Genomic DNA, 15,533 nt, shown 5'->3' on the forward strand with positions numbered 1-15,533 from the left:
TCTCCAGCGTGCAGACACCCTCTGCACGCTTCCTCATCCAACTCTGTAGCTGACCATTGTAAGCCAAACTTGTAATTCCTAGTACATTTGTTTATCTTGTATTGTATCTGTTCCTCTAGTAAACCCTGACTGATACACAGACAAAGAAAATATGGTATATCTATACACAATGGAGTACTATCAGTCATCTGCAGGGAAATACACGCACCCTGAGACCATACAAGTCTGATACAAATCAGACATACAAGTTTAAATACCACATTCTCTTCTACGAGAAATGTAAAGGGTAAATAAGGAGTGGAATGAAGGACAGAGACTGGAAAGTAGCAAGAACATGTTCAAATGGGACAGGGAACAAGGAAGGGGGAAGGAAAGGAAGGAAAAGGAAAAAAGAATGGAAGGAAAAATGGAAACAAAGCTTGTGTAAATGCGGAGAGGGTGAAGTGAGGAGGGGAATGAGGAAAAAGGGAAACCAAGATGTTGTTATGTACAGGTGCAAATTCCTTATGATTAATGTGATCAATGTGCATGACAAATATATACTAATAAAAATTAATTTTAAAAACCAACCATCCTTTTAAGAATCTGACGAAAGCAATGAGGGCTCTCTCCTCAGAGGGAAACATGAAGTGCATAAAAACATCCTGCATTCAATTTAAAGTTGTTTCTCAGTTTCTGCCTTTTTTGTATTTGAATAAATAAAGCACAATATAATGACCAGGCATGATGGTGAACGCGTGTAATCCCAGCACTGAAAGGTCGAGGAAGCACGAGCAAAGGTTCCAGCCAAAACTGGGTAACTTAGCAACTTAATGAGACCCTATCTCAAAATTAAAAGAAAGAAAAAAGTGTGAAGGCCTGGGTTGAATCCCCACCCCAGGGGTGGGCGTAGGAGGGGACACACACCAATATGATGATTTGCTGGAAGGAAGAAAACTCATTTTTCCACTCTAGTGGTCAGAAGACAGTATCTGATTTTGCACCATAACATAAGCTTAAAAAAATTTCAAACTTTATTATACACACACTTCCTACCTTTATGAGAGGACTCTGATTTTGAATAATGACGTGTGGAAGTATGCTGGTTTGCAAAGTGAACGCCATCCAGATCTTCGGCTTCTGTCATGGCAGCTGGTGGCGGCCTAAAGGGAAGTCAGAATTTAAAGAGATATCTAAGCGATGGTCACTACAATTCCATCTCTCATCAGAATGACTGCATGATAAAAATATTTCTATAGAAATGAAAAGCCTAAACGCTTTACAATTCTCCTGGATGGCTGCACAATCCTGCATAAATTATTTTACCCTATTGTCCCTTTGTTTTGATATGTAAGATTCAACCAAAATAAATATTTTCTCAACATCAAATATGTGTGAACCACAGTGCAAGAAAAATAAAGATGAACGAGGTATAATTGCTGCCACTGATGAGAAATTTACTTTGTGTTTAGTAGCTTTTACCAAGAAAAAAGAGGAAAAATAAAAGAATAGAAGAAAATGACAAAATTAAGGAAAGAAGGAAAGAAAAAAGGAGCAAGGAAAGGTGAAAGATAAGTAGAGAGGGAGGGGTGGAAGGGAACCTGATAAACACTGTGTGCTGAGCACAACTCCTTTATCCACCAGGTGACAAAGTAGATCTTAATAACTGTGTTACTTTCCATGTAGTACATCTATAATCTTTATGCCAAAAGTACAAAATTAGGAAGTTTTTATGACTAAAAACTTTATTATTATTTTAAATACTTAAAATATATTTTGAAACATTTGGCATGGATAAAGAAAACCTTTTGTGTTTTTTTCCCCATAGGTATATTTAAATTTTGCATTAAAGCATGGAACCAGATAAGGTTAAGGTTTCTCAAACATATAACCATGCAGGTCATTTTGTGCAACTGTGAAGTGTAAGTCTACTGGGATTTGTAAAGTTACAGTCAATTGGGTACAATGGGCTCTGTAATATAAAAATAAAGGCAAGTGTGTTCACATTTCTCATTCCTTCCCTGTAAGTCTCTCCCTGCGTATTTCACTTGCGGAAAATGTCAACAAAGGATATAAACTTATGTACACAATAAGGTCTGCACTGTAGGTTCTATACAGATTATGTCTATTAACCAGCAGGACAAATGTGCATAGCAGCTATTATGTACATATTTTGGAGTTAGACTAGGTTAAATTAGGTAAGAGATCTGTCCAATTAACAGTTATTAAGTGGCACAATTAGCACTCAAGAACAGAATGGATTAAAAAATTCGTGTGTTGAACAATTTTAGAGCTACATAAGCATGTGTTTTCATCAGTACCATCTGTACCCAGGACTATGTATATTTATTTGTGTGTGTGTGTGTGTGTGTGTGTGTACACACATGCACACATTTCATGTATCTGTATCTTTAACTTTGAAATATTGTTTGAAAATATATTTTTATTTTTTATGGGATACATGTTTTTATATTTTAACTTACGTTATTTATACATATAATTAGTGTGAGCATAACAAATATGGCTTATTTCTCTTCTATTGGAACCATCTGCTTAAAAATATTAGAAGTTAAACGAAAACTATTTTTCTTTATTATTTACAGGCACAACTTCTTAAAAACGTAGCTGAAGACTTCCTAAAAAGAACTGAGAAAAAACAATGTGACTCCAGGATCAGGAAATTTAGCTTCACAAAGTAGGTGGCTACAGAAGTGAGTCAAGCCCAAGAAAAGACAGCTGGTAATCACCATCAGAGATTGGATTCTTCACTCCTTCACTGCCCTTTACTAGGTGCTCAAAGCTGAGTGGGAATCACAAAACTTTCCATGATACCGCCTCAGCATGAACCCATCATCAAGGACAAGGGGTCTAAAGCTGGGGAAGAGAGCACAGGAAGCCACCAGTCCTCTAGGGTTTCCATGCAAGGATAAACAAATCACCCTAGAATATGCTCAGTTCTCCTGGTGTGTCCTTCTGTTCAGTGATTGGTTACACAGAGAACCAATCTTGGTTTACTGTTTTTCCAGGGGTTCTACCAAATTATTTTGTTGCAATGATGATTGTTTCAAAGTTAAGGGTATTTATATGCAAAGCTAGAAAAACTCTTATGAAACAACAGTTGATATCATAGATTTTTTTTTTAAATTAGGATTACTATTTCCTGTTTGCACTAAAAGATTAACATCTTTAATTTGGTGATATACCTAAATGCTCTTTAGAAATAACTTCTAAAGTCACTTCTTCAAGAAACCCACCTGGACTCCCAAACCAGGTTAAGTGTCTCCTTATGCTCTTATACACCCTCTGCTTTTTATCCACAGCACCTAAGACAATCATAATAGTTATTTGGATAATTATTTGTTTATACCACAAAATTCATGACAGCTTGAAATAACTGATTCTTGTGGGCTGCTGCTTACCCCACTTATGGGCAATTCTTGGGGTTTTCAATAAATACTTGATAAATGACTAAATGGAGATCAAATATAATTCATAGTCATAAGAATGTGGTAGGAACTAAGTAAGATTTGGAAGAGCTTTAGCTTTTTATTTTTTCTTTCCTTTTTTTAAGACAGGGTCTAGCTAGGTCACTAAATTGCCTAGGTTGGGCTTGAACTTGTGAACCCTTGCCTCAGCTTCTCAGAGTGCTGGGATATGCCTGGCTAGATCTTTAGGTTTTTCTAAGGTAAAAATGCAAGTAAAATCTCAACTAGTATTACCAATATAAAATCCTGTTGTTAAAACAATTTGGAAATTGGGTTAATTTTTTCCCATTAGAGTTACAATTACTTCAGATTCCTGGCTGGTTTTCTATTTCCTTACAGAGGAAAAATTTATAATGAACAAAGAAAGAGTTTGTTTCTCCTCTACTACTACCATTACTACCCTGAAGTAGTAAGTATCTTGACCTATGAAGGTCCATGGTTTTCAATCTCTAAAGCCAACTTTCTTCTGCACAAATAACTAAACTTTTCCTTCATGACGAAATGTAAAAGAGGAAATCATTGACTAACCCAAAACCATATCTTTGGAGTGCAAGATTTTTTTAACTACGAAAATAAGTATTTCAGAGAATTCTTATGCATTTTTATTTTGTCATATAAACAATCTTTCAAAAAATATTTAAAGACAAATGTTCCTCTTAGATCAAAAAATATTTAAGTTCTACCAGCCATGAGTCACTTTCCACTAATTTATAACAGCTATTTTTAATACAGGATTATTCAGTTATTTTTTCAATGTGCCAAATACTTTTTTAGAGTACATATTTACATTCCTACACTCATTTATCACATCTGCTGCAAAAGTTATTAGTGTTCTAAAGGTCAAGAACTTTGAATAACAATGTCAAAACAACTGTAAAAAAATTTGAATTTATTTGACTAAAAAAAGGGATGATAATCTAAGTATATTTACCTACTGAGCATAGGTTTTTTATTTTACTTGGGGGTATACTAAACCATATAATTCTAAAATGTGACATATTTGCACATGCAGGCAACATAAAAGCTGTAAGAGCAACAGGATTTATATGATTAGTCAGACTATACTACTATTGTCTTCACAGCAATATAACCTGATGTCATTTTCTGAAGCATATTTAATTTCTGAAAGCACACAACTTTTAAAATAGAGGATGGTTTCTTAAAGACATAAATACATTCACTGGAGGGAAGCAAGCTAGCAGTTTAAGTGTGGGCAGTAAGTGACAACAGCAGTACAGAAGTTTTCAGTATTACACAACTTACATTTTAGTAAGTTTAATAAATAATAATCAGAACCAAGTTAGTTTTAATACTTCAGTTTTGAAAATATTAGATTTAATGTTACGTCTGTCTTTTTATTTTAATTAACTTACACATGAAAACATAAAAACTGTACATATTAAGAGAGTAATGTGCTATGTCATACCTGTATCTGTGATGTAATGTCTGAGTAAGATTAAGCACACCTATCTCCTCAAACATTTATCACTTCTTTACGGCAAAAGTTTTAACACACCTTGTTCTAGCTTTCTAAATTACTCAGTTCATTCCTGTTATCCAGTCCCCTCCTGAGCCAAGAGCACACCAAATTGTTTCCCGTTTAACTCTGACCATGGATGGACCTTTCCCCACTCCTCGCTCCCCACCACACTCCCTGGTCTTCTTATTTCATGTAGTCGCTTTATATTCCAATCACATACTCTGCTGAAAGGTCGCAAAATGCAATAAACACAGAGGTTGCTCCCTTCAGACTTCCATGTTCCCAGGTGGAACTACAGAGCAAGCGGTCGGGAGGTTCATACACCAAAGCCACATCCATGTGCCCCAGTGAAATGTAGTCTGCACTGACCAAAGGATTTGCCTAGGGTATTTTGCCATTTAAATGCCATGCATACAACAGTGTATGGCATAGCAGTGACCAGGAAGAAATTAATAAAAATGTAAAGCCTGAGATTTTATTTAGGAAAACAGTTAATTTCATCTTTCCCCATTTGAAGGCATAAACTCTGTGAACGCCTAATTTAAGAATTTTCTTATAAAGACCACATCCTTTCTTATACACTCCAGTTTCTGTAAGTTAGCCCTTATTTGACTTACACAACCCAGTTTAAGACTAGAGAGAAAAGCTTGAGAAGAACACTGTAACACCTGACATCACAACTGCAGCTTTCTGGAGTTCAGTCTTCACAAGCAAGGACACCTGCTTACTCCACCCAAGCCAACCTGCTCACTCCCTTCCCAGGGCCAGCTTACCGTGCTGGCCTGTCAGTCTTCCAACGGTGAGCCTCACTGCTTTCTTTTGATTTGGAGTGTGCTGGCTTAGCAGTTTTTGACTATGGATGGAAGAACAAAACACATACACATAAAAAAAATCAAAAAAAGAGAAAGATGAGGCTTAAAAAATATGTATACCATGTTAAACTCTTCTTTAGTAATTTCAGGTTATTTATATTTAGTTGAGCAATATGAACTGTTTTCGATACACAGCCACTCGGATGTTCAAAAAAAATTATAGCCACAAAGATAGGGTACAAGGCCATCTGTATGGCCAAATGAGTGGGTTACACATATGTGAACACAAACTTGTGCACATAGCATGCCCAGCCACAGGTTATTAGCATAAGAGCTGCACAGAAACTCCTAAGAACTGGAGATACCGGAGTCAGTGCAATCTACATTTGGCTCTCAAACTCTCCGCTGTGTGCCAGGCGAGCGCTGATTATTTTCTAGTCAGGCAATTAAGGCACACACAAGTCAACTTCCCATGAGGAGAGCTACACCAGCACCAGTTACAGAATTCCGACAATGTAGAAGTCATGGTATGTGCTAGAAATGTATCCACAGTCCTTTGACTTTTCTGATTTTTAATCCATAAAATACTACTCTTTCCTAGTTAACAAAAAATCTGAGTAACTGTTGTATGTGGTGAATATAAGTTCAATTTGAGAAAGTATTTGTCAGTGACTATGTGCAAGGCACCACTCTGGACCTACATAGAAAGACAAAGGTATCTTTTTTTGAATAATAGTATATAATATAGAGAGGAAGACAAGTTATAGGCAACTAACTTGTTTTGTGTAGCAGAAGCATTTGGGGACCCTTAACTAAAATTACGTGTTAGAAGAAATTCTTGAATTTCTTAGAGGGTAAGGGGGGCGTGCTAACTCAGTAAGATCAAAATAAAAATGTCACTTGTTTTAAGACTAACAACTGGGTAAATGAAAAGCTGAAACAGTAAAACAACACTACTAGAACAGTTTCTATGCCTTCTTCCACTCTACAACCATCACAACCACTACAGAGACCATGGCGTGGGAAGAAAAACTTTGGGAAGGAAGACTTAGGGAGGAACCTTTGGGAGGAAAGGAAGTACTAAAGATCAACGTTATCGTGAATTCTGAATCCTATGTAAAATTTACTCACAAATACCATTAAATAATGAAATTCTCAAAAAAAAAGATCAGTGTTATCATGGATGCACATCCTAGGCTGCTTGGTTCCAGATCTAATCAAATCCCTCCTAAAAAGCCTCTATAGCATGAATTCTTTCTCCACCTCTGCTCCTCCATCCCACGTAGGTTTGTATTTCTCAGCTGCCTGGACCTTGTCTTCCTTTCTACCTTATATACCACCATTCCAGAACAAGTATCTCTGTCTGTTTAGGTCCAGAACGGTTCCTTGCACACAGTCACTGATAGTCTCTCCAAGTGAACTGCCAACTACCACACACATCAGTCAGATTACTGCATGGCAGAATAAACTGCAGCTACTCCCCACTTTGTTAATCACTTCTGATGGAAGGGAAGGAAACAGCCCAAGCCCATGACAGTTCTTACACTGTGACATAAGCAGTGGCTGCCAGTGACAGGTATGCATCTGTCACTCTTCTATATGTCACAGGTAAGAGAAAGAAGTTCATGAGGCATGAAGGAAAACACAAGCACAAGGAAAGAGACAGAGAAGAAGTAGATCCTTGTGAAAATTTTGAAACCATGTGAAAACACTATATTGTCCTAAAGCAATGTAAATACATGAAAACTAAGACCACGGATGACCTGAAGTTTCTTATCTCAGGGAGTCCTCAGAAGAACACAGCGAGCTTTCAATCTAACAGCAATTTTTACAGTTATTTTCAGAAATTAAATCCTTTTGACAGTAAGGAACTTATTAGATTAACATGTAATATAGATAACTTGGGTACCGTAAATATATTTGTAGAGCTTAAACAAAAAGTACAGTTCCCTTTCTAGTTCTAAACTTGTTTCTACTTAAAAACCAAAATTCACACCGTACCTTCCATTCGGGGTCATGCTTTTTGTCTGAAGATGTCTTCTCCCGCTCTTTGGCTTTCTTGTAAGCTTTCTTTTCTTCAGCCATTAGAAGTCGAGCAATTTCCTAACAAGATCAAGTCATTACTATTACCTACAGACACAGGTAGGAAGTTACTAAAATATTTCCAAACGATAGCGGTTAAACTTGTTACCATGACCTTACCTCATCCTGGGCTACTTGAGCTGCTCTCATGTCCTCCTGGGTAGCCTGTGGTAAAAGACCGCAGAAAGGAATCACATAATTGGAATCCACGCTGCCCACTTTAATAATCTTATGTAAACTGCTACTTGAAACTATGTCCCTGAAACTGATAAGCAGTTGGTGTACATTCACTAGCCAGAGCAGAGGCTCTTTTGCTCAAATTTGAGAGCAGGTTCGTAAGAAAATTACCAGAAATTAATGCAAAGACAGGCGTGCTGACTTTTAAGACAGTCGACACAACAGTCTGACTTTATCCACTTGAACATGTTCGAACATCTGCAACAGAAACCTGAAACTGGACAGTACCAATCTCTACATATACCATGTTTTTCTCCTATACATACATCCTATGAGAAATCAGATCACAAAGAATTTAGTGATAATAATAATAAAAGAATAACTATAACAATATGCTGCAATAAAACCTGTGAACTGCTCATTCCTGCCTGGAATTTTCTTTTTTTGTTTTCTGAAAAAGGGTCTTGCTATGTAGTTCAGGCTGTTCTTGAACTCACTACGTAGCCCAGACTGGCCTTAAACGTGGCAATCCTGCCTCAGCCTCCTGAGTGCAGGAATTACACATGTGTGTCACCACACCCAGCTGGAATTTTCTATTTAAATGTTTTGGCCTGTGTTTGACTCAGGGTAACTGAAAGCACTGACAGAGAACTATGGAGAAGGGAGGACTGTTGTCCTCTGGTCCCTCTCCTTCATTCTTTTTTTTCTTTTTTCTTTTGTTTTTTTTGTCCGGTACTGGGAATTGAACTCACGACCCTGCACTTGCCAGGCAGGCGCTGTGCCGCTGAGCTAAATCCCCAGCCCCCGTTCTCCTTCATTCTTCCACTACGGATTTACCGACTGATGGAGAACTATAAAGCATATTACATAATGTCAACTCAATTCACAGAAACACTACTGATTCCCTCAACTTTTGCCTTAAAGTGTACTCACCAGAATTTCTTCTTCTTGCAGTTTTCTGGCAATTTCAGCATCATACCATTCCTGATCTCTGTGGGTCACCCGTGATGGAGCACACACAGCTTCTTTCGTCACCCTTGGTTTCACTCCTGTGAGGCAAAGTTCATTGTAGTCAAGCAACTCAGGCTGTTTGCGGAAAAGTTTCTGTAGGAAGTTTTGCTTAATATTCAACACTCATTGAAAGTGCTTCCAGGCCAGAATTCAGTGGGGTGGTTTGAAAGGGACTGGAAGGGGCAGCACAGTAAGCCACACCCTGTAATGGAGTCACCCACCTAACCTGCCGGTAAAAACGCCCCTCTCACATCCCTTCAACAGCAGACACGCATGCTAGGAACTGCAAGTGAGGCCTTCACAAAATAGGAAGTGGAAAACAAGTCACTGAAAATAAAAGAATTTAAAGAAAAGAAAGTTACACCATCATAGCTGGAAAGAGGCTAAGCTGACGAGACTGGAGACGAGAGGCTTCCTCCTAGTTACCAAAGTTTCCTTATCCTATTGCAGAAACCCAGAAAGTCATCATCCGCCAACTATGCAGAAGTAGCCATGTGCAAACCAGGGCTCTGCCATGGTTTGTGCTCATCTTGAACAAACTCACTGTGTGAGATCTTTCTCACAGCTTCGACCCGTTCTTGAATGTCATAAATTTTAGGGACGCTATAACACAGGGGATGTGGCAGAGAGCACAACACCTTTCGAGTTCTACCCCACTGGAGGCAAAGGAACACGGGGGAGTGGTGGCCAACTTCGGCTTTTCACTTTCCATACTACAAGCAGCATATATCCCTCTTGTAATTTTCAATTAAAGCAAATGTTATTTCAAAACTGTGGATATGTATTTCCCTTTTTCTTTCATAACAGCTATTACCCAGCTATGTGAATGTATTATATGCAGCAATAATAAAAGCTTTGAATGCAATGGACAAGATCGGCCATCTAAGGCAGTGACTTTAAGCAAATGGACCACTAAAGGGAAAGGAATTTATTCTTGATTTCCCACCTCTTTATGTAGCACCAGGTCGGGCAGCCATGGCCGCTGACGAGAGGAACTACAACGATATTTGCCCCAACCCCTAGAGATTCTAATTTGAACAGCCTGGGTGAGTCCAGGCCCTGCTTTTAAGTCAGCTGATTCTTATTTGCAAGGAACAAGTGAAACAGAAGTTCAGTGCATTACGTCCACCAAAATAACTGTGCATTAAAATGACTTCCACTACAATGCCTTACCACACAGAGAGAGAAAACTAAATTTAGAGATTTTACATAATCTTGTGAAGCCTATCTTTGTAACCATTTGACCAAGCTTTGTGGTAAATTCAAAAGCCACAGACTCACATGTCATATCTTTAGAACCGGAAGAAAAAAGGTAAGCAACCCTGGCTTTCTTAGCTTCAGATCTTGTGAGGACCTGGTTACACAGACCACTTCATACCATCTTCAGAGCTACTACACTGTATGAGGGCTGGTTTTTAACCTAGAGATCTGCTTGCTGGAATAGCAAGAAACAGTGGCACACTCCCAAGAGTGGTCCCTATGTACATGGAATATGAGCCTCCCTGAATTACGATTAGATTGGTCTTAGCTTGAAAGACAGATTTCAAGGACAATAAATAAAATCAGGTAGGGAATTTCGTATTCAGTGGTGTCAATGGATAAGACAGGCTGCTACACAATATAGCTTCTTCATTATTAAGTAATACAAAACTTTGGTTTATGAAAACAACTTTAAGAATAGTGCTTTTACTTAGCTATTACATTTTAATGTAATCCTGACCTATTCTAGGAGGGCTGTAAAATTAATAAAGCAAGCTGGATATAAAATAACATGAGTCTAAGCAATTCATGCTATAACCATTTTAAAGCCTGCCTAGCTGCATTTTTAAAACCTTTATACTAACAAGATAAAAGAAACATTTGCTGCAACTCCCTGACTGGAGTCTGTGAATCAATGTTTGGTTTCATGCTTCCTAAGCCTATTTTAAACACCGTGGTGCATATCTAAAAGCCATAAAAGCTAACCACCCCTCAGAGCACATTTCCAAGGTCAGGGTCACAGAAGCAGAATTGCAGAGGTCACCGTAATCGGCATTCCTTCCCCACATTCCCTACTTCCTCTGGAACCCTAACGTGTCACTGTAAATCCAGATACACGACTTCCCTCATAAACCTACTCCATATAAGATGACACTGCTCTCTCTTCCATTCCCCCACAGCTCTTCATTCGCTTCTCTGTAACACAGTGAATCTAATTTGCAAGTGTTTGTTTTCATAGACATCTTTTCAGCTTCTCCGTTCACGCTCTGAGGCTTCGATGCAAGCATAAAGTCCAAGACAAGAATATCTGTGAGAAATACTCAGGATGGCTTGTTAAACTGAGTTTTGACAGTCTTTATAACCAAGTCTTTTCATCAGAGATAATGTGATAGAAAAAAAACCTCAATCAATCTGAATCTGCAACCTAGAAAACAGTTTCCTAACTACAAGCGGAACACGACAGCCACAACGGGTTCCCCTTGGAACCTTCCCCAATGCCTCTTTTCCCTATACGGAATTTCAAAGAGAGTTAAATAAAACCAGGATGATCAGTACGGTGTCGTAAAGTACCAGATAACATGGCGCTAGGACAGCATCACAGCCACACGGACAGCAGCACCTCAGCGGGCTACAGACAACAGAGAGCGCCATTGCTGTGTCCATGGTGGACTAGAGAGTTCGGCCCCAGGAGCAGTCCCGAAGCGTGAGAATTCCCTCTGACATTAGTCTCTAGAGCTGCTGACAACTTACCTGTGTGTGCGCTTTAGAACATCAACTGCAGGGCAGAGGCAGAGAAAGCGAGAGCACACAAAGGAACTTAAAGCAATGATTTTCCAACTTAAATTTCCTAAGAATCATCTCCAGCTCAAAAACATGCCCAAACTGACCCAGGAATTTGCATTTTTAGGAAAGAGTCTGGTTGTTTCTGATGAAAATGAACTGAGGCCCATAGTGTGAAAAATATTCACAATCTCTCATTTTATAGATCAGAAACATGTGGCCTAGAAAATCCAGTACTTCCAGCCCTATTAGCAGGCAAACAGTATTACAGCAATATCACCCGATCTTCTGGGTTCACTGGGGCAAAACCAGAAATTCAGGTGCTTTAGTTGGGTACCAAGGATCTGTGATGCAGTCTTGGCAAGCGAAGCAGGGTGTCTGGGGTGGGCACCTCCACTTGTTATCTGGGCCCGGAAGGACCTTCCGCGGTATCAGTGTATATTCACAGAAAGAGAAAGGTACAATCACTTCCCTCCGCCTACACACAAGAGATCAAGCCTATTACCTCTTATAATAGTTGCCTCCAGAATCTGTTTCATGTACATGAACACAAACTGGAGAGGAGGAAAGTCTGCTTACGATCTTACTATTAACGTACTCATTGTACGCACACATGTGACACCAGGGCACCGACGGGGCTGTCCTGTATTACCTGTGTTGTGGAGGCGGTGCCGCTCCTCTCTCTCTGAGAAGGGAGGAGACTTGGGCCTGTGTCGCCTTTCTCTGTGCTCACCTTGCCCAGGGCCCCTCCCATCCACAGCTTCCTTGCAATGAAGCCCCGCTTTCGGTGGGGGTTTGGGTGACAGCTGGTCTTGATGTTGGGAATGTTTTTCCCAATTCCGAGTTCGACGGCTACTTTTAGCCTCCCAGTCACCAGATTCAGTACTCAGAAACACTTCACCACTGATCTTGGGAAGCGGAGGCCTTCGAATCCTCTCCTGACCAGACAGTGTCCTTTCACATTGCTCACTGGTGATCTGTGGAGCTTCCCTCACTTTGTCCCGGCTGCAGGATGACAAGGGTTTCTCTGATGAACGCAGTTCTTCCAGCTCTTCCAAGTTCTCCAGCGCACGTCTTGGTTTCTCCTTCCTCTGCTTCACAGTCTTTCCATCGCTTAGGAGGCTACAAGACCTTGGATATCCAGAACCCAGTTCCCCGGCCCTCCTTGACCTTGGCTGGTCTGAGTGGAGGTAGAGGGATGTGAAAAATAAGAATGCAGATTAATTTAATGAGAGAACAAACTCATCACCCGGGGAAGTCAGGGCCCAAGTTTAACATCTTTTAAAGTGGAGAAAACTGCTTTAACTTAACAAATACAAAAGAGGGACTGAGTCCTTGCTGGAGTGGTCTATACATACAAGAAAGATTCTGGGTACATAGGTACAACAGGTAAGAAAATAAAAGTAAATATAACTTAAATCTGAAAGAATATAATCATTATTAATGGAGTACATTCATATTTGCCAATAACAAAAATTACAGCCATTAAACATTAAATTCTACTTTACAAAACCAATTTAGACCTAGTATAGGAAAAACAATAAGGGTCAATAGCCTTATAAAACAGAAAAAAACACTTTTGTTACTCAATCATAGGCTTTCATATATATTCTCACTGGAAATGACAATACAGATCTATCTTTTCTCTGCTAAATTCAGATCTTAGGATTCTTCTATGTTCCCCGCTTATGCGGTCAAAGCAAACCTTCCCAGCCACTTCAGAGATGAGCCCCTGTATTAGGGATCAGCATCAAGGAGGGTAATAGGAGGAGACATTTAAGTGAGTAAATGAAGCTGGCATCTTTAGATAATGCTATCTCTGCTTTCAGTTAGAAGTGGCAGACGAGGAAACTAAGAAGGGGTGCCATGCTAAAATCCGTAAAGGGGTCGCTTCCTAAAGGTACTTCTATAAGTTGTACACTACAGTCTTGTATAAACACACAGTATGTGACAAATACATACAGTAAGTCCCCAAGTCTAATACAAACTTCTAAACAGCACACACATGGGTGCTAATGCTGTCTCATTTAGGCACAAGCATTCCTTGCAAAGGAATTAATATGAAATTTGCAAGATTTTAACATTTTCTAAAACTTTAACTGAATTTTCGATATAGTAAAAAGAAATTCTAATTCCACAGAAAACTGCTAATATGGCTAAAAATAACATTACCTGCTAGAATTAACCATTTGCTGAACTAGATTTGAAGCAGCCACCACACTTTGATAACAGAACAAATACAGAACTCTGTTTTCTCAGTTTTAGGGGTTTGTGCTGTCTGGTTTGTTACTGTTACTCTGACATCAAGGCACAGAGTAAAAGGGAGATAAGCGTTATCAGACAACACTGAGGCCAGAGGTGCCCCAAACATCTCTCAAGCAGTGTTCTCTTACACATTTGCTTCAAAGATACGTGCAGATTACACCTGTCTGCTTAACTGTGTAAAAAATTTATTATTTAATTTATGGTTAAATTTGTGTTTTACATAAAATGAAAAATGAACTAGGATAATTATTCTCTATGGTTAACAAAAATCTGTTTTAACCAAACTATTATTTTAATTCTATCTAACAAAGAAAGGATCTATTGGCTACTGCAGTAAATTAATATAACACTGACAGGCTATTAAATAATGACCACATTCAGGGAACAACTGTTTACAATGCTAATATCAATATCGCAGGGAGTTGTACAGTACAGGGGAAGTCCACCTCTAAGGCCAAAAGGAAACAGAAAGGAGTCTGCTTCAACATGAATTGGAGAGGCTGCTTTTTTTTTTTTTTAATTCTTGCTGAACAGTTTTAACTGATACTAGTTCTGCTTCATAGAAATGAAGTACTGAAAGAATTTTTCAGTACTTCATAGAAATAGTACTGAAAGAATTTTTACAAAGCTGTCACCATGTTTTCACACTTGGCTAGAAAAAAAAAAATATTACCTAGTTCATCTGTTGGGCTATCTTTAAATGGAGCAGGTGGGAATCCTTTAAAACCTGTTTGAATCTTTTAAAACTTCTGCTATTTGAGGCCTGAGACTTTTACATTTCTTAATACCATGTTATTTGGCAAATATAATGAACTCCCTCATTGCCAATATATATATATATATGTGTACATATACGTGTAATATATATACACACACATTTGTATCTTATATGCATGCCTCCATGTTTGTCATTCAAAACAAGATGATTTTTGTTTAAACAAAATATTATCACACACAAAACACTGAAATACGTATAAAATATTTCAGAGTTTATACATCCTTCAGAAAAGGTATAGTCTTTGATCTTTTAAGCATTTGTATGAAGGACATATTTTTAGAATTGCATTTTACAAACAAGAAAAAGCTCAGAGAAATTATAGTAGAGAACGCTGTTACAAAATTACAATTATCCAAAGGCAGGTGCAGAACTTGAACACATTCTTATAACATTAAAAGGTACGATCTTTACAAAGACCACTAATACAGCCACAATGCAGAGTAAATGGCTTTGAAGGAAAAACATGGACTCACCATTGAACAATGTATCATTTCACAATTGACATTCTGGATAATTCCAAATTTACAGAAAATCTGTAACTGATCATTTTAAAAAGTAATTTATAGAAGCTGAAGTATAAGATGAAAGGATAACTATTTCTATAATGATGTACTATGATTATTAAGTAAATAAAGCAAAAACCAAAGTGCACATGGAAAAATACAACTAAAAAGTGCACCAGGTGTGTTGGGAAAGGGCCACTG

The 15,533-nt window shown here is 38.4% G+C and overlaps 1 protein-coding gene across 1 annotated transcript in view; it reads right to left on the reverse strand.

Moving 5' to 3' along the window:
- Ccdc50 (coiled-coil domain containing 50) overlaps positions 1-15,533 on the reverse strand; it is a 63,054-nt gene that overhangs the window by 8,284 nt on the left and 39,237 nt on the right. The window contains exons 6-11 of the mRNA XM_005383218.2: positions 12,439-12,966; positions 8,949-9,064; positions 7,959-8,003; positions 7,758-7,859; positions 5,718-5,797; positions 1,036-1,142 (exon numbers count right to left, since the gene is read on the reverse strand). Of these exons, the coding sequence (XP_005383275.1) occupies positions 1,036-1,142; positions 5,718-5,797; positions 7,758-7,859; positions 7,959-8,003; positions 8,949-9,064; positions 12,439-12,966 (978 nt within the window). The remainder of the gene's footprint in view (positions 1-1,035; positions 1,143-5,717; positions 5,798-7,757; positions 7,860-7,958; positions 8,004-8,948; positions 9,065-12,438; positions 12,967-15,533) is intronic.

The sequence above is a fragment of the Chinchilla lanigera genome, unplaced genomic scaffold (genome assembly GCF_000276665.1).
Source record: "Chinchilla lanigera isolate Chin_1 unplaced genomic scaffold, ChiLan1.0 scaffold00019, whole genome shotgun sequence".
In the NCBI taxonomy this organism is placed as follows: domain Eukaryota; kingdom Metazoa; phylum Chordata; class Mammalia; order Rodentia; family Chinchillidae; genus Chinchilla; species Chinchilla lanigera.